The 27,623-nt window shown below is 35.9% G+C and overlaps 1 protein-coding gene across 2 annotated transcripts in view; it reads right to left on the reverse strand.

Annotated features, from left to right (window-relative positions):
- DENND2C (DENN domain containing 2C) overlaps window positions 1-27,623 on the reverse strand; it is a 68,280-nt gene that overhangs the window by 26,591 nt on the left and 14,066 nt on the right. For both annotated transcript variants that reach the window (XM_045546877.1, XM_045546876.1), the window contains exons 2-6: window positions 6,808-7,824; window positions 5,778-5,914; window positions 5,249-5,361; window positions 4,484-4,654; window positions 1,042-1,141 (exon numbers count right to left, since the gene is read on the reverse strand). In XM_045546877.1, coding sequence (XP_045402833.1) covers window positions 1,042-1,141; window positions 4,484-4,654; window positions 5,249-5,361; window positions 5,778-5,914; window positions 6,808-7,637 — 1,351 coding nt within the window. In that variant the 5' untranslated portion in view covers window positions 7,638-7,824. The remainder of the gene's footprint in view (window positions 1-1,041; window positions 1,142-4,483; window positions 4,655-5,248; window positions 5,362-5,777; window positions 5,915-6,807; window positions 7,825-27,623) is intronic.

The following is a 27,623-nucleotide window of genomic DNA, read 5'->3' on the forward strand; positions in this document are numbered from 1 at the left end:
AGAAAATTCTAATAATTTATTATGAATGTTGAAAGTTTCTTACTTAATACAATATGCTTTATCTAGGCATCTGAAGGATAAAATTATTAAACTTGTTAAATGACTACAAGTTGAGTACCACATATGTTTAGTTTATACATATCTAATGTTTCTATTTCTCCACTGAAAAAGTCTATACTGATAAGTAACTATAAGTCAAAGCAGGACTACAAAATAATGATTCAATCTGCCTATGAAAATTAGCCTCATTAGTTTATAATTATTTTTTCATTTATTTATTCATCTAATAGTTATTACTTGGCATGGAATTTAATAAAAGGGATTTGAGAAATTGTCCCTTAACCTAAAGAAGTTTATATTTAACTGGGATAGACAGGAAAGTAAACCAAAAATTAAAATACACATCAAATATTAAGTTATATAATGATTCTCCCCTCATACACTGACAGCTACAAATAGATGGAACAGAATACAAATTCTTTGGAAAAACAAACATCACATGTTCTCACTAATGATTGGGAGTTAAATGATGGGCACACATGGGCATAAAGAGATGTAAAGGACATTGGGAACCAAGAAGGTGGGAGGGTGGGAGGAGAGTAAGGGATAAAAACTTACCTATGGGGTACAATAAACACTATTCTGGTGACGGGTACACTAAAAGCCCTGACTTAAGCATTATACCAGGTATCTATGTAACAAAACCATTTGTATCCCCTTAATATTTTGAAATAAAAAAAAATACACGGGCCAAATACGGTGGCTCACACCTGTAATCTTAGCACTCTGGCACACCAAGGTGGGAAGATAGCTTGAGGTCAACAGTTTGAAACCAGCCTGAGCAAAAGTGAAACCCCGTCGATACTAAAAATAGAAAAAAATTAGCCAGGTGCAGTGGCACATGCCTGTTGTCCCAGCTACTCAGGAGGCTGAGGCAGGAGGATCACCAGAACCTAGGAGTTTGAGGTTGCAGTGAGCTATGATGATACCACCAACAGAGCAAGACTCTGTCTCAAAAAAAAAAAAAAATACAATTCTTACCTTTTGCAGGAGGTACTACTTCTTTTCCAGTGTAAGGGTGTAACTTTACCCTCTTCTTCCCTCTCTTAGATTCAAATATGTCATCTATTTTCAATACAAGCTGAAAAAAAGACCAGAAAAATATAAGTTAAAACCAACACCTACAAGTTTCACAGCTTGATGACATTTACTAGTGATTCTCATTCAGAGAAAAGATCCATTGTATAAATAGAAACCTTTACATTTTTCAATTTTGAATCTAAAATTTTTATCTTTAGTTAGATGATATGTTGTTCTAATACAAAGTCCATATTAATAAGCATAAGGGAAGTAGGAAAGGATATTTCCTTTCCAGATAAACCCAGCACAGGTTCTTAGATTCCCTGTCACTCCGTGTCACAACCTGCAGAAAATGTGACTACTTCATATAGTGACCAAGCCTTTACTATTAAGCTCAAGTTTTGATTTGCCCAGAGTAGGAAGTAGAACACTCATTCAGTTGGAAGGCAGGGTGAGATTCAGTTATTTTTGCTTCCAGGAATTTTTCCCAAAGGGAGGATAATCACACTTAGAAAGATTTTGTCAAAGGGAATACTGTCTTTGCTACTGGTAGTACTAACATTACAATTTATTTTAGAAATATGTCATAAAAATAGAGTACTCAAATATGTTCAAATACAAAAACTATGGTTTTTTTTCCTTCCGATCATTAATCTATGTCTTGAGTAAGTAAAATCCAGACCATTTGCTTTTAACTTGTTACACAATTGCTTCTCTCCAACTCATACGTATTACTCATTAGAAATTTTTCTTTCCTGCTGGGACAGGGTGTGTGTATGTGTGTGTGCGCGTGAGAGAGAGAGAATGCGGGTGAGAGAGAGAGAGAGAGAGAGAGAGAGAGAGAGAGAGGGAGACTAACAGACAGACAGACACAGACTGGGGTAAAAAAGAAGAAAGAATTAGAGCTGATCAACACTTTTAAAAGAAGGAATTGATTAGTTTTTCCATGTATACTTTTGTTTTTATCTTAAAATTCCAAGTTTTTCGTAAGTATTAATCCTGATTTAACATACTTAATGACTAGAATTACAAATGTTAAAAACATTATACAAGATAACAACCAACAAAGTAGCTTAAGAAAAAAGTTCTTGTTTTCTCTTTTGTCCCAGTTTCTCCAGCAATCCTGGCAATCAGTAGGCAGTGAATCAGTACAGTACAAAAAAAAAAAAAAAAAAGTGAGAAACATGTGTTTCCAATATGCAGATTATTCCCATATTTTTGGATGAGTTTGTTCTCTTAAAGATTTTTGAAGCTGCCATTCAAGAGAAAAATTGCAAATGTTCTTAAATATTACCATTATAAAAAACAAATAAGAGCATCCAAAATGAAAAGGTATTGTTAGGGGTTATAGGAAAGACCTATGGGAATAAATATATATTTGGGGTATATAATGACCAATAATAGCATAATTATTAATGTGCATTTGAAAAGTATAATCAAAAGTATTATATTCCTGCAGCTGTGAAGCAGAAAAAAAAATATTATAAAGGAGAGGGAACAGTTCTAAAAATATGAGGCAAAGTGATACATTTAAATTTCGATTATGAGCTAGCTATATTTACTTTCTAGTTGCAGGAAATATTGTAGAATATTCATACTAAGAAATGATAGAAACCATACTGCTGTATACACCTGACACAAACAGTAAAGACATTAGGAAATGTACTCTAGCAAACAATGCCGAACAGCCTTCCACAGCAAGGGTGGAAAAGAAGGGTGGAGAAGGAAGCATATGGACTAGATCAGTGATTTTCAAACTATGAACTGAAGCAGTTTCCCTTCCAGGGATAACTGGAGCCATCAAAAGGAAAAGAAATGAAAACTGCTTTTCTTATGGAATGTTGTTCCTGAAGATAGTCTAAAGCCAAAATTTGTACTGCATATGGGATATCATAAAAAGATTTAATCCAAGGAGGATCACAGGTAGAAGTACTAACAGCCTGCTCCTGCCTGACAATCAAGAGTTCATCATCATTTTTTTCTCCCCATTTCTCCAAAAATCTTTAGGAAAATATTAGAAAAGGAAAAGCTGGATCCTATCACCTATAATCAGAAAGAGAACAAGCTTTGAGTACTCAAGATCCACAGTACATGAAATTCTGACGTGTGAAATCAAAAGCACTGTAAAACTTTTTCCAGTCTCATTAAACTCTTCCAGTCTCATTAAACTCTACAATCCATAACTCCTAAATATTTGTTAATGCTATTCCAAGAACCACATTTTAAATGCAATCCCTTAGGTGTCTGCATTCATCTCCCTATGAGCACGTGATCTGTTGCTTCTGGGCCATGTGGGAGGCTGCTTTGTTGTGCTAACTAACATGATCTCTCCCCGCAAGGAGAGAGCTACTGCAGGATGCCTGGCAGTTCTTTAAGCTTTCTGTTTTTTATATATTCCTCACCATACACAGGAGAATATACAGTTAAAGATTATTTTTCACTGAGAGAGATCAGCTTAGTGCTTTTTAAAATCTGTGTCTTTAACTTTTCACATATTAAAGAGGAAGTGGGCAGGAAACAAATCATAAGAATTAAAGTAGTTGTGGATCAGAGTATTTCCAAAGGAACCAATCAACAGTTACTAAACCAAGAAATAGCTGTGACTTTTGTTTAATGTTCAAATCAGGTATAAAAATTGTGTGTTAAATGAATATATATAGCTAATTCAGATGGGATTAAGGAAAAGAATAATATTTAAATGATCTGATTTCTTTATTACTGCATAGTATTGGCACATTATTTTGCCAATGCTAAAAACATCCTGCATTAACAGAAGAACAAAGTAACGTACAGAGTTTAAAAATATTTTCACGTAATTTCTTAAGTGCCTCTCCTAAAAGAAAATATGTCTGTCTACAAGTAATCTCAGTTTCTTCATTTTGGCTACAATGGTTCTAGCAGAGATGATTTACAGACTTACTGCCTTTTCTCCCTTAAGGGAGAAGTTATTCATGTAGTATGGTTGCTGATAATTTCTATTCCCAAGTAATAGATTTCATTTTTTCTTTCACTGAATGTAAATTTTTGCCCCAAATTAATGACATGCTTTGTCATTACTGAAAATCTGTTAACTCAGGAACAAAACTGAACTCACTTTGGCAATTTTATATAAATGAATGAATAAGAACAGCAGTGAAGCCAGCTTGATAGAATGCTTTTTTATATAAAAGATTCAGGTGCTTCCTTGAAACACACAGCTGATTTTAATAAGAGCTAAGGTAACCGAAACAAAGTCCTCCACATAACATCAATTTTCCAAATCCATAAAGAAACTCTGGCAAAAGCCATTCAGGTACTTTTCTTGTGTAAGTAAAAATTTAAAACTTAAGGCTGCCCTCCATGTCTTCTAATTCCAGTAGGTCCCTCTAACTTATTATTCATTTAACTGTACTGAAATCCTTACCCTTGGAAGATTTTTCCTTTTCCTGTTTGCAACTTCATCAGCTCGGAAAAGCTTCCATTCAGTTAAAGTGACAGGCAAAGTGGTATCCTTCGTGAGCTTTGACCATAAATAAGCCTGTGAGTGTTTCACTTCCATAGTCTTCCGGTGAAGGAACTGAGGTTTGGGAGGAAGCTAAAACAAGAGAAGATGTACTGGTAAGGGTAAGATTATCTAGTTACTGCCTGTGTTCTCCTACAAAGTCAAAGCTATCCCAGAAAAATATTTATCTTTCCTTTAAAGTTGTCTCAGATGAGGATACCAAAATTTCTTTTTCACCAATTGTAAAGAAGTTTCTCAGGTTTCTAATCCAAAGTTCTTCTAATACAATGTAATCAATTTCCCCCGAAACAACAGCTCACTGAGTCTTCATTAATCAAGCCTTTGCTCTGAGGGGTCTCGAATGCTTTCAGGAACCAGGCAGGCAATTTAAGTCATAGGTCGATGTGAAACTAATAGGGACCAGTGGGAACTATAGTGAACTGAAAAGCTCATGGCTATCTAAAGGCACTCATATTCAAATTTTTTGAAGTGCTAAAACAACAAAAACAAAATAAAACAAAACAAAAAGCTGTGTGCTGCTCCCCCAAAAAACCCACCACCAACAATAAAACTTACATTTCAGTGCCTCTTACGTTTAGGTGTCAGTTAAACCATCTTAACCTTTTTGTAAAAATCATAAACAAGATTCTAATGTTTTCCTCAATTATAATAATTCTCTGGTTATACCTTGGGTGCCCTGAAAGCACTTTTAGTGGGTGGTAACTTCCATGCTGAAGGAGATCTCCACATGGGTAAAGGCTGCACTGGAATATCTTCATATGGATTTTCTTTGGTGGGATCTTGAAGAATAATTTTAAAAATGTTTAGAGAAATATAATTAAATGGAAAAGTAACCATAGCTAGCAAAAGAAATAAAAAACTGATTGCGTTCACCTTTCTTATTCTACATTACTGTAAGGATGTGGGTCTCAAGATCAACAGCACTTCAAGCTATTAAACCACTTAGGTGTCTAACTGAGCTAAACAAATTCGCAAAATACTATACTATAAACATCTACTTCTGAACTGAGCAGTCTATTACACTAGTTGCAAAATCCATTAGAGAATAAAAGAATTTACATACCAAAGGTTTCCATATTAAAAAGAAAAAACGGAGCACGATATGCTTGATTGTAAAAGAAAATGTCATTCTACAATTAAGGGCTTCAGCAAATACATAATCATTAAATTTAATTGCAAAGTTGTGGGCACCTACACATGATATCCTCATAGATGTTGTCCTCAGATTGTGTGTAATAAAGTGCTGAACCAGAATTTCTTCCAAGTTCTTCATGAATCTTCTGTGAGTTCCGACTTCGAAAGTGCTGAATATCCTCAAACTCAAAGGATTTCCTTAAGAAAGGAGATATACTTTAAAGTTATATTTTTATAAACTCTAATCTTCTTTAAATTGGTATGGCAGACAAAAATCTAAGCTAGGGACTTGTGTGCAAATTACGAAGGTGTTTTATCCGAGGTGTAAGAATAATAAACTAGGCCAGGCGTGGTGGCTCATGCCTGTAATCCTAGCACTCTGGGAGGCCGAGGCAGGTGGATCTCTCGAGGTTAGGAGTTCTAGACCAGCCTGAGCAAGAGCTAGACCCCATCTCTACTAAAAATAAAAAGAAATTAGATGGACAACTAAAAATATATATAGAAAAAAATTAGCCGGGCATGGTGGCGCATGCCTGTAGTTCCAGCTACTCGGGAGGCTGAGACAGTAGGATCGCTTAAGCCGAGGAGTTTGAGGTTGCTGTGAGCTAGGCTGACGCCACAGCACTCACGCTAGCCTGGGCAACAAAGCGAGACTCTGTCTAAAAAAAAAAAAAAGGAATAATAAACTAGGTTGATGCTGTGTGTACACCATGAGAAAATTCAAGACTTTTAGCCAATCACATTCACGTTCTTCACTGGGTTCCTTTATTAAGTGCACTCCCTAATGAAAAGTGGGGCTAATGCCAGCATGCCCTAATTGAAGTGCAAGAATGTACTTGCTTCCCTACAGGTTCTTAAAGATATAAAATGGAAGATTTTCTGATGCTCTTGTCAGTAGATTGTGTTAGGTATTACCTAAACTTCTACTTTTCCCTCTTTTTATTTTCCTTCCACATTAATCAACATCTGTATGTTCAAATTAGGGTCGTAACCTAAGCTGGGGAATGGAAGTTGATTTGAAAAGGAAACAGAAGCTCAATAATCTTAGAAGGAAAATACTTATAAATCATTATCTATCAGCTAAAACATACCTCTTAGATCTTCCTCTAATTTTTCCACCATATTTCTTTGGTTCAGGTTCCTGGGAAGAAGCCAAAGAAGATTCTGCACAAAAATTATTTTCACAGTATCTTTTGTCACAGTTTCTTTCTTTATATGGCATAACACCAATAGATTCAGATAAATATCTGAATGTCCTACGAGGTTTTGGCAAAGGATTTATAGAAAGTCCACATTCGTGCCCCTCAGGTTCAGAGTAAATATTTTCTAAGCTCTTAGTAATTCCATATGAACTATCCAGAACTCTGAAATTCAGTTCTTTTTCTGAAGAGTCACAATGTTCTAAAGCCAAATTTAAGACTTTATCTGGGGGAAGTGCTTCTATTTTCTTCCACAATATTTGTGAGGTATAGAAGTTTCCTGGAGGTAATGAAGTCTCTGGATCTAAAATAACTTCTTTACAACTTTCAATTTGTTTGACCTGAGAACACACCCAACTGGATTCTGATTCATTTTTAAAGAAGCAGGTATCATCATATTTATGTTTCTCACTCTCATCCTCATTTCGATCACAGCTTTTGGCATTTTCATTTATACCTAGACTCACATTTTGAGAGCTGGTTACATCCAACTTTTTGCTCTTTCCCTCAGCAAGAGGATTTTTCTTAGGAAGAATCTCTTGGTGACAGTTATTATATCTCACTCCAAAGTCCTTTGGATGCCACTTTTCTGGGTTAGATACACCATTAGCCCTTCCTTCCCACTGAGAAATTTTTTGTTTGATGTTTTTGCAGTGGCTTCTTGACAGTGTCTGAGCAGCAGAACGAGAAAAACCAACATCCATGTTCCCAGTTGGGTGCATGACAAGTGGTGAATCTTACAAAGGTTCCATTACAAGTAACTGTGAAATGCTGTATTCTTTATCCTGTCAGAATCCACATGATTCCAGTATTTTCCTTTCATGTTTAACTTGGAAACCCCTTTTTAAAAAGAACAATTTTGATCGTTGATCCTTGTTGAAAATGGCTACACTTCTGTCTTGAATAATCCTATTAGAATGAGACAAAAATAGGTTAACACAGTTTTATAATTTCTTAATTTAAAACTCTACTAAAACATTGCCCACTTATCCCTAAATAATTCATACACACTTCATATATAAAAATGTACCTGTCATCTACTAAGTAATTCAACTCCATAAAGGCATATATAAGATGGTGATATAATAATACTGAGAAAACATTACTTGTGGTATTTCCCAGATTGTCAGCTTTAATGTTCTGCCATATTTAATTTCCTAAAGTTAGAAGAGTCTCCTGCTGGCTTTGAGGAAGCAAGCTGCCATGCTGTGAACTGCCTCTGGAGAGGGCCACGTGGCAGGGAATTTCAGGGCCCTCTAGGAGCTGAGGGCGGCTCCCTGCTGGCTGTTAGGGAGAAAATGGGGCCCTCAGTCCTATACCCTCAAGAAATTCTGCCAAAAACCACATAAGCTTGGAAGAGGATCCTGAACTTCACAAAGAAACACAGCCCAGCCAGCACCTTGATTGCAGTCATGTGAGACTCTGAGCAGAGAACCCAGTTAAGCTGAGCCCAGACTCCTGACACCAAAAGAAACTATGAGATAATAAATACATGTTATTTTAAGCTGCTAAAAAAAATTCCTAAAGTTAGACAGAATAAGGTTTTATAAGAGATTTCTCATTGGGGTATATAATATTATTTTGTGATAAATTAATTCTTTATGAAACCTTTTCTCTCTCTCTTTTTTTAACGATAGGGTCTTGCTTTGTTGCCAGGCTGGAGTGCAGTGGTACAATCGTAGCTCACTGCAGCCTTGAACTCCTTGGCTCAACTGAGCCTCTTGCCTCAGCCTCCCAAGTAGCTGGGACTACAGGTGTGTGCCACCATGCCGGGCTATTTTTTTTTTTGCAATATTTTTTGCGCAGATGAGGTCTTGCTATGTTGTCCGGGCTGGTCTCAAACTCCTGGCCTCAAGCAATCCTCCTGCCTTGGTCTCCCAAAGTGCTGGGATTACAGGTGTGAACCTGGCCAAAATCACCTCTTAATGAAATAAGGGCCAATGGAGTATTATAAAGAACATAAGTGAGCAGAATTACATCTCAAATAACCAAAAAGTTTAAGTATACACCCACAGCAATAGCCACTTAGTCTGGAAACACACCAATAGCTAATTTCCTCCTCCTGTCCTATGTTGATTGATAATATTAGCTCATCACATACCCTTATGTCAATTTTATGATTATTAGCACAGGATTCCATACACACTAAAGATAACCCAAGGTGCCCATTAACTATCAGTTGCTTTAAAATTTAATAACCGATTTTGTCACTGATGACTGAACTTTCCACATCTCTGCCACCACACCCTTGACTCAAATCAGCACAAATACTTACAGCCACTGTCACATTCCTTCCCTTCACATAGAGGCTTCATTCAGTTAGGCCCATAAACTGTTTCCTCAAATGAAAATTTGGCAGAAAACTTTTCCTACCAACTGAGTAAAGACCTGATCTCTGGTTATAAATAGCAATTGATTCAAAACTTCCTGAGGCAGGGGTCATCCTTCCTTGAGCTTTGTCTGTGTGGCCTTGATTAACAGGCAGGAAAATATCTTAGTCCAGCTCTGTCAGCACAGCTGACCAAAACTGATATATATATTACATGCACACAAAATTTATTCTTGGCAGAGCAATTGCTAATCAGGACTTCAATCAACTTCCATTTAAACCATTCCTACAAGTTTGTAGGAAAACCAGCTTTGCCAGCAAGTAAACTAACTGGAGACAGTCTGATGCAAAGAAAATCATTCTAAAAAATCTTAAGAAATTAAATTCATGTGGGTAGAAAAACTATAACAACACCCAAAGCCCCAAATATCAAAACTGTTGAACAGAACTTTTGATAAAAGACTAATGAATTAAATTTAAAGATCTAATCTGCTACTATTGATTATTATAACTTTGAAAATCCTTTCCTTGCTTCTGATGTTTATAGGGAATTCCTAAGAATTTTAGGTGTCCTTGAGACTCAGATTTTCTTCATCATAGACAAGATAGGACTATTTTTTCCCTTTAGCTCCTAGGTGGGCTCCTAGAGATTTTTGGCAGTCCTTGTTAACCCTTTCTTTACTATTCCATGGTTAATGTATTTTAAATGTGAATGGGTCAAACATAAAAAAAAAATAATGAAAATTGCCAGGGCTAAAATAATTTTTTTAATTGAAATTTACTGGCAACAAATGGCTAAATCTATAGAATTCACATACAAATGTAAATGATACATACGTATTAATGGTGTTCCAGTGGCAACAGAGTAGGACAGCATCACAAGACACTCCTAAAATAGGTAGTTATTGTAAAGAAATATCCTAAATGTGTGCATTAATACATCATAGCTTTCAAAAAATAAACTATTTCAAAAATAAAAAAGTTTTAATGCATTTTAACTAGATCTATGATCTACGCTTTTATTTACAATACAGATAATCTCTCTTTATAGTTGATTTCACAGTTCCAATTTATGCCAAATTAACTTACACCCTTTATAATGTAGCTTGCCTATTCCAACATATAGGTTGTGATTTTGTTTCATTCAAAAAATAAGAATTGCTCACCAAACAAGAGTTGCCTCAATTGTTTTCCTACAGGAACCTAATTATATTTGGAGCCACCTTGCTCCTCAGTACCTCCTCCCCCATGGCTCTCCTAGCCTGCAAGATCTTTTATATCCCATCCCTGAGCCCCCCGGTTTCTTCCCTTGACCTCCACTGTTGATGGACATTCCAACCCTTAAGTGCTGGCCCAGTTCTCAAGTCCTAGATCTTGCCCAAGCTTCATCTTTTAGAAACTTCCTAAAGCCAACACATTCACATACTTGTCTCTAGAGATTGCTTTCTTTAGTTTGCTTTAACAGTTATAACTCAAACAGAGGTTGAGAAAATCTAACAGCTTTAAAAATTAAAAAAAAATCATTTTGTTTCTTTTCTTAATACCACACTATGAGTCAAAACTTCTCTAGCTCGGGCAGAACTCACAGAAAGAGAAGGAAGAGCACACGTAACAACAATGGGCCGTCTCAACAGAAGAAACAGCAGTAGTCAGTCAGGTCCTCACGTGAACAAAAGAAGTATAACTATGGAAAAATCAACCATGGTTTTGAAAAATATAATAAAACAGAATGCTTAGAGATGATTCTTAATCATGTCACTTTGTTTTTGTTTTCATCCAAGAAATACATGAAATGTAGTAGTTTATCAGCTTAAAATATAATTTATAACATAACCTCTCATATATAGAATTCTGTGATTTTAGCATATTAAAAGAAAGCAATCTGAATCCATTCAGGCAAATTAAATTCTCTTTGGGAAAGAGGATATTGATGCTCTATTTTTCTAACTCAAGTCTTGTATAGGGCAAGTTTAACATGCCAAATCCTTCAAGATATTTTATTTGATTAGATATAAGTATCTGGAAAAATAATTTGGAAGAATTTGGAACATTCTAAAAGCTGATTTACAAACTGATGAAGGGGTATACTTTAAAGTGGTTAATTTTATGTTATGTGAATTTGACCTCAATTAAAGACAAAACTGATGAAAGGGACCAGGAAAACTCTCATTTCTGGCCATTATGGAATTATCATGGGAGGCCAGATTTGCCTTTCCCATAAAAATAACTGTAAAACTGGACAAATATATAAGATAAACTATAAAAAATTGGTACTGATTAGCTATAGAAAAAATAAATAAAATAAATGCTTTCAGATATTGGATAACAGATGCACAGGACTGTGATCCCTGAAAGAAGAGAAATAAATAAAGCAGGCTCTATGTCAGCCCAGCTTTCTACCTGGAGACTCTTTCCAGAAGGCTGTGTTGGGAGGGGAACCTAAAGAGAACATGGCAACCTTGCTGAATTGAGGGTTAAGTGACTGGAATATGGAGAGGCCGAGGTAAATAGAATTTTCAGAGCAGAGCATCAGAAAAGAGGGAACAACACAGAGAAAAAGCTCCAGAAATCTACAGAGTGTCCCCTTGAATCTTTGGCTGAATACTAAGCTGCTAATGCATACGGTAATACTACATGAGGCTGGACAACAAACAACAGTGGAAAAAGAACAACTATGGTGGATCTGTGTAAGCTGACTAATGCACAGAAGTCAGTCACACAGGTCTGGGAAATGTTCTACAGAGAGAGCAGCAACCTCGTTGAATATGCAGGTAAGTCATTCAGTAGAGACACCAGGAGGTCATGGTTTACCAGCGGAACTAAACTATCTCTAGAGCAAAGGCTGCGTCAGAGCCACTCTAGTAAGGATTAAGTAGATTCATAAATAAGTACCCACAAAATCAAAATTACATAATTTTTACATGAACACAACACAATACACTCAGCAATATAACATTTAAAAAGTCCAGCAGCCAATCAAAATTACTAAATATGCAAATAAGCCTGAAAATGAGACCTATAAATGAGTCAACAGAAATAGAACCAAAAATGACAGAGATGATGAAGTTAGCAGATAAGGACTTCAAGTCACCTATTATAATTATATTCATAAATTTAAAGGAAAACATGAACATAATGAAGAGAGAAATAGAAGACATAAAAAAGATAAATGAAACTTCTGGAGCTTAAAAATATGCTATCTGAAATGAAAAATTCATTGGATGGGTTGAACAGAATATTTTAAATATTTTGGAAGGAATGACCAATAAAGTTGAGTAAATAGCAATAGAAACTATATTTTTAAAAAAGCCTAGCCAGGTGCAGTGGCTTACACCTGTAACACCAGCACTTTGGAAGGCCGAGGTAGGAGGATCACTTGAAGCCAGGAGTTCGAGACCAGCCTGGGCAATGTGGCAAAACCTCGTCTCTACAAAAAATAAAAAATTAGTTGCGTGTAGTGGTACACGCCTGCCGTCCCAGCTACTTGGAAGGCTGAGGTGGGAGGACAGCTTGAGGCCAGGAGTTTGAGACCAGCCTGGGTAACCAGCCTGAAACCCCATTTCTAAAAAAATGAAAAAAATTAGTTGGACATGGTGGTACGTGCCTATAGTCCCAGATACTTGGGAGAATCGCTTGAGCTCAGGAGTTCAAGGCTGTAGTGGGTTATGATCACACCACTGTATTCCAGCTTGGGTGACACAGTGAGATCCCATCTCTAAAAAAAAAAAAAATTTTTTTTTTAAATTAGGAAAAGACAACACTGCAGGTAATACCTGGGCAAAGGGGTTTGTTTTTTCTTTTGGGATTCTTACAGATTCTAATCCATATTACAATTCCGACAGTCCACACTATTAACTAAAACTTACTTGATTTCCCCTTGACTCCATAGTCTCACCATCTACATCAGGGCCACTTCTACCTAGACCATGTGCTTGTCCCCAGGTATAAAAGTTGCTGTGGCTCTCTGGTCACTTATGAGGCGGCTCATTTCACTTTGCAATTCAGTTCATCAAAGTTTCCCTGCATCCACTGCTATTCACTAGCCCCAGAGAAATACATGATTTTTATTTTGTCCAGGATGTTCTTGTTATTATAGGAGCAAAGGTCTTTTAAGTTCTTCTACAATCTAAATGGAAGTTTAAAATGTTCAATGAAATAAAACAGTATAGAACAGAAAAAAGAGTATATTGCATGTAAGGATAAATATTACTTCAGAAATGTTTGTTTCAGGGGCGGGTGTGTGGTTGTCTGTGGCTAATTACAAATGTATTTATTATGATGAGGTATGATCAAAAAATTCTGGAAAACCTCTGTTCTAGAAACATTAAGGTCCACTTCAGTGTTAAGTAAGGAGTTTAGAGAAAAGATCTTTAAAGAGAATAGTCTACTGCTAGATCAACTTCACGAACTGAAACTGTTCAGAAACCCAAAGGCTTTCACATATCAACACAGAACAAAATAAGTCCCTGGATAAATACAAAAAATATAAATTATCACATAAGCAACTGCTATTAGAGAAGAGTAAAATATATCCCAGACATTTTAATAACAACCTTCAATTTTTTGATTACAGCTAGTTTTATACTATAAGTCAATCTGTTACTTATTGATTGCTATTATTAGATTGAGACTGCAAAAAAAAAACTTCTGAAGAGAATATGTTCCTTTTATGTTTGGCTTCCTTAATAAAAATTCTTTTTAAAATCTCTTTTTTAGAAAGCAGGAAGGAGACAAAAAGATTCTCTGAAAGTAGAAAAGCTGTTCCTAGGTGAACAGATAAATCACTTTGAATTCAGCAATCAATGAGACAAACCATAGAAACACGTATGCCATAAAACTGAGGTGGAGATCATGGCATTTAACTTATAAGGGTGGTACAAAGACTGCAGGCTTTGGAGCCAGACACTTGGATTTAAATTCTCTGCAACTTACTTAGTAATTTAGGTTTACTCTAAACCTCTCTGAGCCTTAATTTTCTTATCTACAACAAGGGAATAAGACTCACCAGTTATTAGGATAATCAAATGAAATATTAATAATAAAGTACAAAGTAAAGTGCTTAATAATGGTTATGGCATCACAAGTTATTAAATATCATATGTGTATGGATGTCAGTACACATCCTCACCAATTTACCCTCCTAAATGTCTTACTGTTCCTTTCTATCCCCATTACAATAACCTTAATTTATGCCCTTATCATTCTTCTCCTAGCACTACTGCACTATAGCCTCCTACATGGCCTACGTGCCTCCAGTTTCCACCCTGTTCCAATATTATTGCCAGAGTGCTATTTCTAAAACTTAGATATGACCAAGTCACAAAGCAGTTAAAACCCTTTAGGAGTACTCCACAATCTACCAAGGTAGTTAGCAAAATATGCTCACAAGGAATGATAGACTTTCAATAACTAGACCAAGGTTCTGCTGTCAAAATTGAATAATACCCCATTACTACCATTTTGCAGAAATAAATTAAATTAATGGACATAATTTCCTCAATATTAAATTTTTCCTCCACAAATTCATCTTAAATGTTTGACCCTTGCTACTATTTATAGTACAAGTCAATACTAACATAATGGCAAAACAAAAAATACATAGCCAACAAGTATTAATGAAAAAATTGGGAAAAGCCAGCTCTGCAGGTTTTAAAGCTTTTTAAAAATGTCAAAAAGGCCGGACATGGTGGCTCATGCCAGCAATTTGGGAGGCAGAGGGGGAGGATCTCTTGAGCCCATGAGTTTGAGAACAGCCTGGGCAATATAATGAGACCCCATCTCTACAAAAATAAAAAAAACAGCTGGGTGTGGTGGCATGGGCCTGCAGTCCCAGCTACTTGGGAAGCTGAGGCAGGAGGATCACTTAAGCCCAGGGGTTTGAGGTTGCAGTGAGCTATGATAATGCTACTGTACGCAAGCATGGGCAACAGAGCAAGACCTTGTCTCAAAAAAAAAAAAAAAAGCTTTTCTACTGGCACTGGGTAAAAGAAAAAAAAAATCCATACACCTTAACATGACATATAGTTATGGTCTTTCACCCTCTGATTCTAGCTTTGACTCTTGCCACTTGCCTTGCTCACCTGCTACATATATGCCAATAACACCAAATAATTTGCAACTACGAGCAGTCCAGAGCTAGAATGCTCGAGTTACACTGAGTTCAAATACCACCAGATTTGGTTCTTGGCTATATAAACTTAATTAAATTACTTACCTTTTCTAAGCTTGCTTCCTTATCTGTAGAATGATCACAATGATTATAGATAATATTTATTAAGCATTTAATATGAGCTAGGTATAGTTCTACTCACTTTGTTGACATTAACTCATCTAATTCTTGTAACAACCCATGAGGTAGATACTGTATTTTACAGTTGAGGCTATGAGGAACAAAGAGGTTTAAGTAACTAATACACATCTTAGCATCCTGTGACACAATAGATACAGATATTTATTTTATAAGGTTGTGAGGATTAAATGGTGTAAATAAAGTGTTTAAGATAGTTCGAGGAGGGGGTAGGGGGAGAAAGGGAGGGGCAAAAACCTACCTAACAGGTATAATGAACACTATTTGTGTGATAGGCACACTTACAGCTGTGACTCAAGCATTACAAAAGTGATCCATGTAATAAAAACATTTGTACCCCCTTAATATTTTGAAATAAAAAATAAACAAACACAGAGGTAAATTGTGAGAAAAACAAAAAATAACAAAGAAGTACCTGGAATATAAAAATACCTGCTTAATAAATGATAGCTACTATTAATTTCTCTCTGAATACAACGTGTACTTTCAAGACCAGCTGAAAATTTTTCTGTGAAAACTTTCTTAGCACTTTCCCCAGAGTAAATCACTCCTTCTGTGTGCTTCCATTATACCTATTAGCATACTGTAACCCTTTTCCAATTTTGAATTCCCCTTACAGCAAATATTTCCATATCCATGATCTCAAGAATCTTAACACTCTGGAGTCATTCTTGTTGGGGATACTTAGAAAAAGGGGAAACTCAGGGTTGAGACTGAAAGGGAAATAGCATAAATAGTCAGAGATGAATAAATGCTTCCGTAATGCTGTCTTAGAAGACCTAAAGTAAACCTAAATCTCAGAATGTCACTCCTGTACTTGTTGCAGCAGAGGATGCTAAGGCTTGTGTTAAGAAAAAAGTGAACATCATAAATTCTGTTCAGGAAAATGGGTGAGAACTTGGACTGTTCACATTATTTGTTTTTTTTGAATTTTTATTAAGTATATTTATTTATATTAAAATATTAATATACTATTTAATTTGAAAGCCTTTGGATGAATTTTTAATAAAGCCCACAGGAATAAATCTTCTATAAATTTCTTTATTAAATTTAGCTAAAAATATTTTAAAGCAAATGATAAAGGACCAAACCAATAGAGAAAAGAAAGCAAGTGTTTAACTGGCTCCACTTTTCAAAACTCTATCATCTTGTTGGCTGTTCCCTGAATAACAAATCTTCAAAGCAAGCACATACAGGATATTAGCCTTTTATCTCACTACTATCAGAGGAAACAGCCGCATACGTTACTAAAAGGGGTTCCCAAAATAACAAAGAAACTTTTAAAAATCCTAATATTACTCATAATATACAATATAAATTTCTCAAGCAGTTACATGCCTAATGGCAAAGCAAGAAATATGAAATATTCTTCAAAAAATAAATTTAATTCTTTTAGCGTTCTATTAAGTCTATTGAGACATTTGTTATTGGAATATTTTCAGGTTTTTTTTAAATGAAAGAATGAAAAATTACAGCTGACATACAGATTATATTCAGAATTTTGAGGCACAAGTCAAAGACTCAGAATGCTGCTAACTTCATGACTGTGTTACATAGTTGGTTATATATTTTTCACACAATCTTCCAAATGACTACAAGTCCTCTTCTTTGCTGTTCACTGATTCTAAAGGGTAATATTGAAGGTTTTATTTGCCATAGGCAGGTGACCCCAGGAGTTATCCCCACAACTAACCCAATAGCAATTTCTGTGGGTTCCACCTTCAAAACACATCTCTGACTCCAACCACTTACCATCTTTACCCAGGCCACCATCATTTCTTCCTTTCTCATTTTTGATTTCTACTCATTTCTTACCTTCCCTGTGTATCTCACCTAAAATAAAGTTCCTTTCCCCATATGATTCTCTATGCCCTTACCCTGCTGTATTTTCTCTACAGAACTTATCATTTATGTGAAATTCTATTTTTTTTTGTTTTCTTATTGTTTGTCTCCCCCATTGGAATGTAAGCTTTTTTATTAGTGTATGTATGCCCCATACAATAATCTTTCAGTAAATATTTGTTGAATGAATGACAAAATCCTGAATATAAGAATGTTTAAAGAGCAAAGATTTATGAAAAATTTGCTATGCCTATTACTCTAAGTGCCTCCAATGGTTTGACGTTGCCCCGTTTGTAAAATGGGAAAGCAACTTGGAATATTTTAGGGATGAATGAATAATGCCAAAATAATCTATTTAAATGATAATTTGTACCACAATAGTAAGAATGGTTTTTGTATATTTATTATTTGCCAGGTACTATCCACATAATCTCGTTCAATCCTCACAACAATTCTAAGCAGAAGATACTTCATTTTCTAGACAAGGAAATGGAGGTTTAGGAAGGTTAGATGACTTTCTAAGGTCATATATGTCGTTATAGTTGGAAAAGCAAGAATTTAATAGTACATATCATACTACCTTCAGAATAGAAAGACATTTTGAGAAGGGGCACTAAGTCAGGGGTCTCCAAACTTTGATCTCAAATTCCTATGAAGATCCCAGGCAGGGTGGCTAGTGCCTGCAATCCCGGCACTTTGGCAGGCCAAGGTGGGAGGGTCACTTGAGGCCAGGAGCTCAAGACTAGCCTGGGTAACACAGTGAACCCCTGTCTCCTCTAAAATAAAATAAAATAAAATAATTAAAATAACTTTTAAAATTTAAAAACTCCTATAAAAATTGCTTCATATTTATAAATTACAAACATATAACTACAACAATCATGTACATTATAAAGCACACAAAAACTAAAAATTTAAAGGCATGAGATACTTAAAAAATTCACTGTATTAGTTTTAATTATTAAAAATTAAAGGCTGGGAAATGTGGCTTACGCCAGTAATCCTAGCACTCTGGGAGGCCAAGGCCAGAGGATTGCTTGAGGTCAGGAGTTCAAGACCAGCCCGAGTAAGAGCGAGACCCCCATCTCTACTAAAAATAGAAAGAAATTAGCCAGACAACTAAAAATAGAAAAAAATAGTTGGGCATGGGGACACGCACCTGTAGTCCCAGCTACGTGGGAGGCTGAGGGAGGAGGATTGCTTGAGCCCAGGAGTTTGAGGTTGCTGTGAGCTAGGCTGACACCATGGTACGCTAGCCCAGGCAACAAAGGACACTCTGACTCAAAAAAAAAAAAAAAAATTAAATACGTAAAAGAAAGGTATTTTATTCTCACTAAAATTTAATTACAAATACTTTGAGTAAAAGCAATGTGACTATGATTTTTTTTCTTTATACAGTGATTCAAAGATCTAGCCCAAAATTCAGTTTATTGCAATATTTGGTTCTAAATATGTTATGGGCTGAATGGTATCCTCCTAAAAATTTGTATGTTGAAGTCCTAACCTCCAGTATCTTAGAATATGACTGGATCTGGAGATCAGGTTCTTTAAAAAGGTAATTATAATATATTAAAATGTGGTCTCCGGGGTGGGCCCTAATCCAATATGACTGGTGTTCTTACAAGGGAGAGAGGAAATCTGGACACAGACAGAATCAGAGGGAAGACAATGTGAAGACACAGGAAGAAGACAACTGTCATCTACAAGCCAAGGAGCGAGGCCTCAGAAAAAACCTACCCTTCAAGCGTCTTGATCTTGGACTTGTAGCCTCCAGAGTTATGAAAATATCAGTTTCTGTTGTTAAAGCCACCCAATCTGTGGTGCTTTGCTACAGCAGCCCCAGCAAACTAATACAAAGAGCCAAGATAACTGAAAAAGACTAATTCACCACAATACATAAAGCCAATGAAAGAAGAGCTTTATTGTCTGAATAAAAATACTCATGTGTCCACTCTATTCACCTTAAACTAAGCAAGGATTTTTATTGAAATTTGACTAGTAAATTTTCATCTTCTCCAATGTCTATCAACTGTGCCTATAAACTAATTGGACAGTATTACATTTTAAAAATTTTAAACAAACATTCAAAATCAAAATGCAGATATGAGAATTTTATAGATGAGACACACATCCTTTATTTTGGGCAACAACAAAAAGCAATGGATACATTACCAAATATCAAATTCTCTCTGCAAATCATGTTTCTTTAGAAAAACAATTAATTTCTCACTCATTGTTAAAACATCACTTTTACCTTATAGGGACATATTGAACATGTTTATATTTTTAAATTTTTCTGCTGACAACCACTTGTCATTTCAGCAAATCAAAAGTTTTAGAACATTTTTCTTTGGAAAAGGTAAATGGTGTGACTTAACATGATCAGAAAACTACTGTGCAATATAAAATATTTTCATGACTGTTGCTCTTCTCATTTTCAAAGGATTATAATGATTCTATTACTTAAAATATAATCTTTAAATCCACCTACTTGGACACATATAAACTGCTATCTGTTGCAATAGCTAAAAGTGAACAAACAAGTGAAGATGTCATTATCAACTCCTTTTTGTTGGGGAATACCCACTCTTCCCTTGGGATTCATTCCTTCTGTGAAGTCTGACCCAGCATGAAAGCACCAGTATCAATCTATATACTAAATAGTTAGTAAAGCTATTTTTAGGTGAAAATGAATATAAAGAGCAATTTTAATACTTTTTTCACATCCTAATGTACCATCTTCTTTACCTCTGGCAGATAACCACTACAGAATAAGGTGTTCTAACTTACAAGTGCATTAACTTTACTGTTCACCATTTTACAAAGGTAAACAGAGACTATCCATGGGTCCCCTAAAGTAAGCAGGTAGCCAAAAGTTGTATGAGTATAAAATGTAAACAACACTTTCCTTTGTTTACTCAGGATAAGCAAGAACTGTTTTATTTAAATTTATATTTTTAATTGACAAATAATAATTGTATATATTTATGGAGTACAATGTGATGTTTTGACATATGCATACCTTATGGAATGATTATATCAAACTAATTAACATATCTGCCACCTCCTATACTTATCTTTATTTGTAGTGAGAACATTTAAAATATATTAGCAATTTTGAAATATACAATACACTATTAATTATGGTCACCAGGTTGTACAATAGATCTCAAAAACTTATTCATCCTAACTGAAACTTTGTACCCTTTGGTGAACATTTCCCAATCCCCTAACGCCCACCCCCAGCCTCTGGTGTGACAGCATATGCCTACTGAGGCCATTGACACCTGCACAGCCCTTAGGCTTTCCTAAAAGAGGGAATCATGAAAGAAGTCTAGTGGTAAAGCGGAGATATGCACTACAAGTAAGAGGAAAGAAGAATGCGATTTAGGAAAATTGTTCTTCTCAGTCTAAATATCAAGGAGGCTAGAAATCACAGCAGTAGCTGGGCTTCTAATCTAGTGTTCCAGCTAGTATTGTAGTGTAGAGACAACCTAGGAATGGTTACTACAAATTGTACCATATTCAGAAATATACCAATCCTAAGTGGCTATATGGGGCCAGTGGTGAAATATGCTTTAAATAAAGTAGAAAAAGAACTAACTCCGTACTCTGACTTTGTTGTGGAGAGTTAAAAAACAAACAAACAAACAAAAAAAAAAACCAGCTTCTTACACCACGAAGTTAGCCAAGTTTTTATCAGTACTTATAGAAGAATTCAAAATGTCTAAGAATGAGGCCACAAGCTCTTCAGCTAACCATACCTATTAGCATTTGGGAGATAATTCTATTTCCAAAGAGTTATTTTGGAGCCTACAGACCAATACAGATGTGGAAATTAGATTTGCAGGAGCTCAGAGTACTGTGTGTGCTGGGAAATCCTTACCTGATTTCTACATTAGGAGTATAGAGACCAAGCTCCAGCAACTGCTACCTCATCCTGTATGTCTCTTTTATAAACCTAGGAATTTCTTTGGGATGCACATTCCATTTTTGATGTAAAAGGTATAAAAATGTTCATTCGTGGAAAATAAAATAGGTATTTTAGATGTAGCAAGACAGAGACACAAAATATCATTATCATTCTGGACAAAGAGGATGAAAACAATTTGTACAGTGGGTACTCTAAAAGTCAAGATTAGATTATGAATGTCTAGCTGATCCACCAAATGATAATCCACTGTCCAAATCTCTAATATTCTGCTGGTGTCTCAAGCCATTTAGTTGGCTTCTAAGTTACCTCTTCCTGCTATTATAATATTTGTGAAAGAAATGCAAACTAATTTTCTTATAGTAGGACCCTATTGTAGCATATAGAATGAGTTTAGCTTTTAAAGCCATGTTTTATCAAATACCAGCATTTTAAAGCTATTTAACTAACTTTACCTAAGAAAAATAAGTACAAGTACTTTGAAAAAATGAAACGTAATCTCAAATTTAAAAAATATTTTCCAAATAATCTAATGATATGATTCATTATCCATACCACTGTTCCCTTCTCATAAAGAAGGCTGTATGTTAACAGGAGAGTATTTAATGTCATCTAATAGCATGACTGAGGTCAAGGCAGTGCTCTCAGACTAATTCAATTCTTACAGTATTTCTGATCAGCAGCGGAATGTGATTGCCATTATTCAAATATTTTCAGCAAATAAAAGGTAAAGAGAAAAAGTCCAGGAGGATAAGAAGAGGTAATAATATATTTGTATGGCAATGTGATTTCAAATAATAATTATAACTTACTAAGTGCTTATATGTGCCAAGTATTATGGTAAGTACCTACTTTCATTACTGCATTTAATTCTTACAACAGGCTGGGCGCGGTGGCTCACGCCTGTAATCCTAGCACTCTGGGAGGCCGAGGTGGGAGGATCGCTCAAGGTCAGGAGTTCAAGACCAGCCTGAACAAGAGCGAGACCCTGTCTCTACTAAAAATAGAAAGAAATGATCTGGACAGCTAAAAATATATAGAAAAATTAGCCAGGCATGGTGGCACATGCCTGTAGTCCCAGCTACTCGGGAGGCTGAGGCAGGAGGATCCCTTGAGCCCAGAAGTTTGAGGTTGCTGTGAGCTAGGCTGACGCCACAGTACTCTAGCCCAGGCAACAGAGCAAGACTCTGTCTCAAAAAAAAAAAAAAAAAATTCTTACAACAACCCTGAAAGATAGCTGCTATTATTTATAATAGTACAAAGTTTTATTCTTTTGTGGATGAGGAAGCTGAGGCTGAACTATTAATAGTTAAATAAGTTACCCAAGGTATCACAAACCTAGTTCTGCTTTACTCTAAAGTTTGTGCACTTAACCACTATGTAATACTTGTTTGTGGATAGACATAACAATAATATAAGCTAATATAACAGGATGTAAAATACAACTTTTTCCGTCTGAGCCCGGACCTCAAAGGCCAAAATCAAAACAATAGAAGTCAAATAACCCCACATTCTAAGAGAAAGTAGAAGGCTTACAAAGTGAGGTAGCTTGCAAGATGAAGGGAGAACTTTAAAAACAACAAAGTGGGGTAGCCAAAAACTGGCTCTGCTGACACCAATTTATTACCTTTCTCCATGCTATATAACAGAAAAATTATAATTCATTAACTGTGAGGATTACAAGGGACAATAGGACTTCTTTAAAGAAACTAGGTGGTAAATGTTTCCCTGCCTCCTAAAGGGAAAGGGGGAGGTACTTCCTGCCTATCTCAAGCCAAGGGACTGGAACCTCAAGATAACCACTCAGAGTGCTTAACGCATATTCCCAGAAGTATGGAAGTATGGGGACACAGGGACTAGTATCAGACTCCCGTCTGGGGGAAAAAAAGGGCTGGCTAATAGCTAAATTTTATTTATTTATTTTTTTTTTGGAGACAGAGTCTCACTCTGTTGCCCAGACTAGAGTGCCGTGGTGTCAGTCTAGCTCACAGCAACCTCAAACTTCAGGGCTTAAGCAATCCTCCTGCCTCAGCCTCCCGAGTAGCTGGGACTACAGGCATGCGCCACCATGCTCGGCCAATTTTTTCTATATATATTTTTAGTTGTCCAGCTAATTTCTTTCTATTTTTAGTAGAGATGGGGTCTCGCTCTTGCTCAGGCTGGTCTTGAACTCCTGACCTCAAGCTATCCTCCTGCCTCAGCCTCCCAGAATGCTAGGATTACAGACATGAGCCACTGAGCCCAGACTAATAGCTAAATTTTAAAGATGGCTTAGGTTCAACAGTCAATGAAAAGTTTCAGCAGAAAAACAGTTTTACAAAATGCCACAATGTGTAAAATTACATATAAAACTAACGTTAATAACATGAAACTTTTAGACTTTCATTACATTAATGCAATGTTGGTAACTATTTATATAATTGAATAAAATATAGCTTAATCTTTTTGATCTAATTATCCCTTTAAAAACCCCCTCTAATGTAAGAAATAGAGCCAGGCATGGTAGCTCACACCTGTAATCCCAGAGACTTGGGAAGCTGAGGCAAGAGGATCGCTTGAGGCCAGGAGTTTGAGACCAGCCTGGGCAACACAGTGAGACTCTGTCTCTAAAAAAAGTAAAAACAAGCCAGGCATGGTGGTGCGTGCCTGCAGTCCTAGCTACTTGGGAGGTGAGGTGGGAAGATCAATTAAGCCCAGGAGTTTGAGGTTTCAGTAAGCATGATGATGCCACTGCACTTCAACCTGGTGTCTGAGCAAGACCCAGTCTCGAGGAGGAAAGGGGAGGGGAGGGGAGGGGAGGGGAGGGAAGGGAAGTCATAAAATAATATTACTACTTTTTAGAAATTTTAAAAAATAAAGAAAACAGGGGGAAATAGCCATTAAATATAAATATATCACCTCCAGTATAAACTCTGGTATATTTTGGTATATTTCCTCCTTGTCTTTTTTCAAAAGCATATTTTTATATAGTAGGAATTATAGTGTATATATAATTGTATCCTACTTTTTTCACTTGGAGTTACATAAAAAGAGATCATTTTCAAGGATTTCAAACTATAGACACAATGGGCTCTCCTAAAAACACATTCATATCCATTGTACAATGTAACTTCCCTTTTCGTTCTAAAGCTAAAAAGCCAGAAGATATATTTCCCAAGTTTTCAAATCATATTCCAAAATTATACATTCTTTGTATACTTTATTTTACTTGACAATATAAGAGCAACAAAAGTAAAACTGCAGTAACATGGTTATTAAACAAATGTCTCATATCCTTCAAAGTACCATTTTTTATTTTTATTTTTTTAACAGACAGGGTCTCCTTTTTTTTTTCTGCTGTGACAAGAAGTCCAGTCGTCATCTATGGTGTATGTATCTTGATTTGTAAACCTATGTCTTGCTCTTGCTCTATAATCCTATCTTGCTCTCCTTCAATAAATTTCACCTTCTGCTTGCCTTAAAAAAAAAAAAAAAAAACAGACAGGGTCTCGCTCTGTCACCCAGACTAGAGTGCAGTGGTGAGATCACAGCTCACTGCAACCTCAAACTCCTGGGCTCAAGCAACCCTCCAAGTAGCTAGGACTACAGGCAAGCACCATCACACCCAACTAATTTTTTAAAAAAATTTTTTGTAAAGACAGGGCCTCACTATGTTACCCAGGCTTGTCTTGAACTCCTGGCCTCAAGCGATTCTCCTGCCTTGGCCTCCCAAAGTGCTGAGATTACAGGCATGAGCTCTGGCCTCAAAGTATTGCTTAAAACATAGGAAGTATTAAGTCTGCAATATATTAACCTCAGATCCAACAATATCATTTAGAAGCAATCAAAGATATTATTAAGATCAGAAACTTACTACCAGCTCTTTTCTTCTCCCTGAACAATCTGGCCTTAAAAACATTAGGTGGAATAGAATAAGGCAGGCATATATGCCTGATGCTAAGGAGCAGGGTTAAGGAGAGCGTTTGTGTAGGATGACTGCCCACTGTGGGCTATCAGGGCCCAAACAAGGTTAAGAGGGTGACCCTACAGAGGTGGAATGTTAGATCTTGAGCAGAATGAGGGGGGTATTCAGGCTGAGAGATGGCCTGATGTGGGTTGTCACAGCAGGGTGACCACAGCATCCTTCTAGGAAAAGGGCAGACTGGCACAGAGTACTCTCAAGTGGACCTGGGGCTTGATTATCAGCCCCTCAGCTGGGTGCCTATGTATAATACACAAACTACCCAATCAAATATAGCAACCTGATTGAATATTATGCAACTGTTAAAAAGGATGAGGTAGAGATTTGTGTACAGATATGGAAAGATGTCTGAAATAAAAGTGGGAGAAAAGCAAGAGGAAAAACAATTTCTCTAAGATGATTCATTTTCTACAAGCTTTTAAAGAAGCATATACATATATCAACATACATATGTTCCCCCCAACTGCAATAATATGAATTTGGATGTTACACAAATGACTCCTATCCTCTAGCAAGCCCCTTTTCTCAAATGCAGAGTGGGTGGGCTACAGTTCTTATCTTCCTCAAATTGGAGGAATACCAAAACCTTTCTCAAATTGGAGGAATACCAAAATCCACAGATGTTGAAGTCCCTTATATAAAATGGTGTAGTGTTTGCATATAGCCTATGTAATGTACATCTTCCATGTACCTTTTTTTTTTCAGAATAGGGATCTCCCTATGTTGTCCAGGCTGGAATGCAGTAGCTATTCACAGGCACTGTCATCACGCACTATAGACTCGAACTCCTGGGCTCAAGCGATCCTCCCACCTCAGCCTCCCAAGTGCTGGGATTACAGGTGCTGTACCACTGCACGTGGCTACTTCCTGTATACTTTAAATCATCTCTAGATTACTTATAATACTTAATATAATTTAATGCTAAATAGTTGCTGTACTGTATTGTTTAGGACATAATGACAAGGAAAAAAGTCTGTACATGTTCAGTACAGAAGCAATCATCCAATTTTTTTTTCAAATATTTTCTATCCAGGGTTGATTGAATCCATACATGCAAAACCCAAGGATACAGAAGGCTATTGTATATGGTCAGTTGTGCCAGTAAAAGTTTTATTTTCTTCACATTGGTACTTTTAATGTTAAAACAGGATCTACCTGAATGGTGGAATAATGAGCCTTTTAAATTATATTTTTTATATATTTCTATATTAAATAAAACTCTAATAAATGCTTTTTAAAAAAATGAATATATGATGATTAAAAAATCACTTCCAATAATTTATCCTAATTAAATAACTGGACAAATTCACAAAGATGTATGTACAAGAGTGGATTCAGAATATTATTAAATTAAAAAATAAATTTCCAATAAGGGATGACTACATGTATTATGGTAAATCCGTATACTGAAATATTATGAAGTTATAACATGCTCAGATCTATTAAGTAAAAGAAGAATGTTATTAAAAACTGTGTAGTATAAGTTAACTTAAAAATCTTTATTAATAAATAAATAGAATTTATAGTTAATATGGATATACACCAAAATGCTAACAGTAATTACCTCTAAGTGACAGAAAGAACTATGGTTGAGTTTTCTTTTGGTTTATCTGTATTTTCTAATTTTTTAAAATAAATATAAATCACTTGTGCATGTGTGTATATATATATGGGTGTGTATATAAATTTATATATATACATATTTTTTCCTGTTAGTGATAAGATCTCACTGACTCCCATGTTGGATTACAATGGGACAACCATAGCTCACTGTAACCTTGAACTCCTGGGTCCAAGCCATTCTCTCACCTCAGCTTCCTGAGTAGCTGGGACTACAGGTATGCACCACTACACCCAGCATATATATATATTTTTTTTTACAGGTGGGGTCTCACTAGGTTGTCCAGGCTGGTCTTGGACTCCTGACCTCAAGTGATCTTCGCACCTCAGCCTCTCAAAGTGCTGGGATAACAGGCATGAGCCACCATGCCCAGCCACTTGTACATTTGTTTCAAAAAAAAGATAAATTACTTTCTAAAAGATTCATCAAATACTTATTGAACACTCACTTCATATATAGCATTGTGAGAATGACAATAGTAAGAAAAGTAGTTAAGCTTTATTAAACAGTTTATAAAAAGACAAAGAGTAGACCGTCTAAGGTGTCTTCAGGTCCCCAGGCTGCCATATTTCTGCTATGCCATCCCCAATACATGGCTTCTATCTTCAAGATCACTTCATAGTTGACACTAGCTGTTGGAGTTCCACCCATTACATCTACATTCAATAAAGCAGAAAGGAAAAAAGGCAGCTCTATTTATGCAGCCTTCCTGGAAGT

Source organism: Lemur catta, chromosome 3 (assembly GCF_020740605.2).
Source record: "Lemur catta isolate mLemCat1 chromosome 3, mLemCat1.pri, whole genome shotgun sequence".
NCBI lineage: Eukaryota > Metazoa > Chordata > Mammalia > Primates > Lemuridae > Lemur > Lemur catta.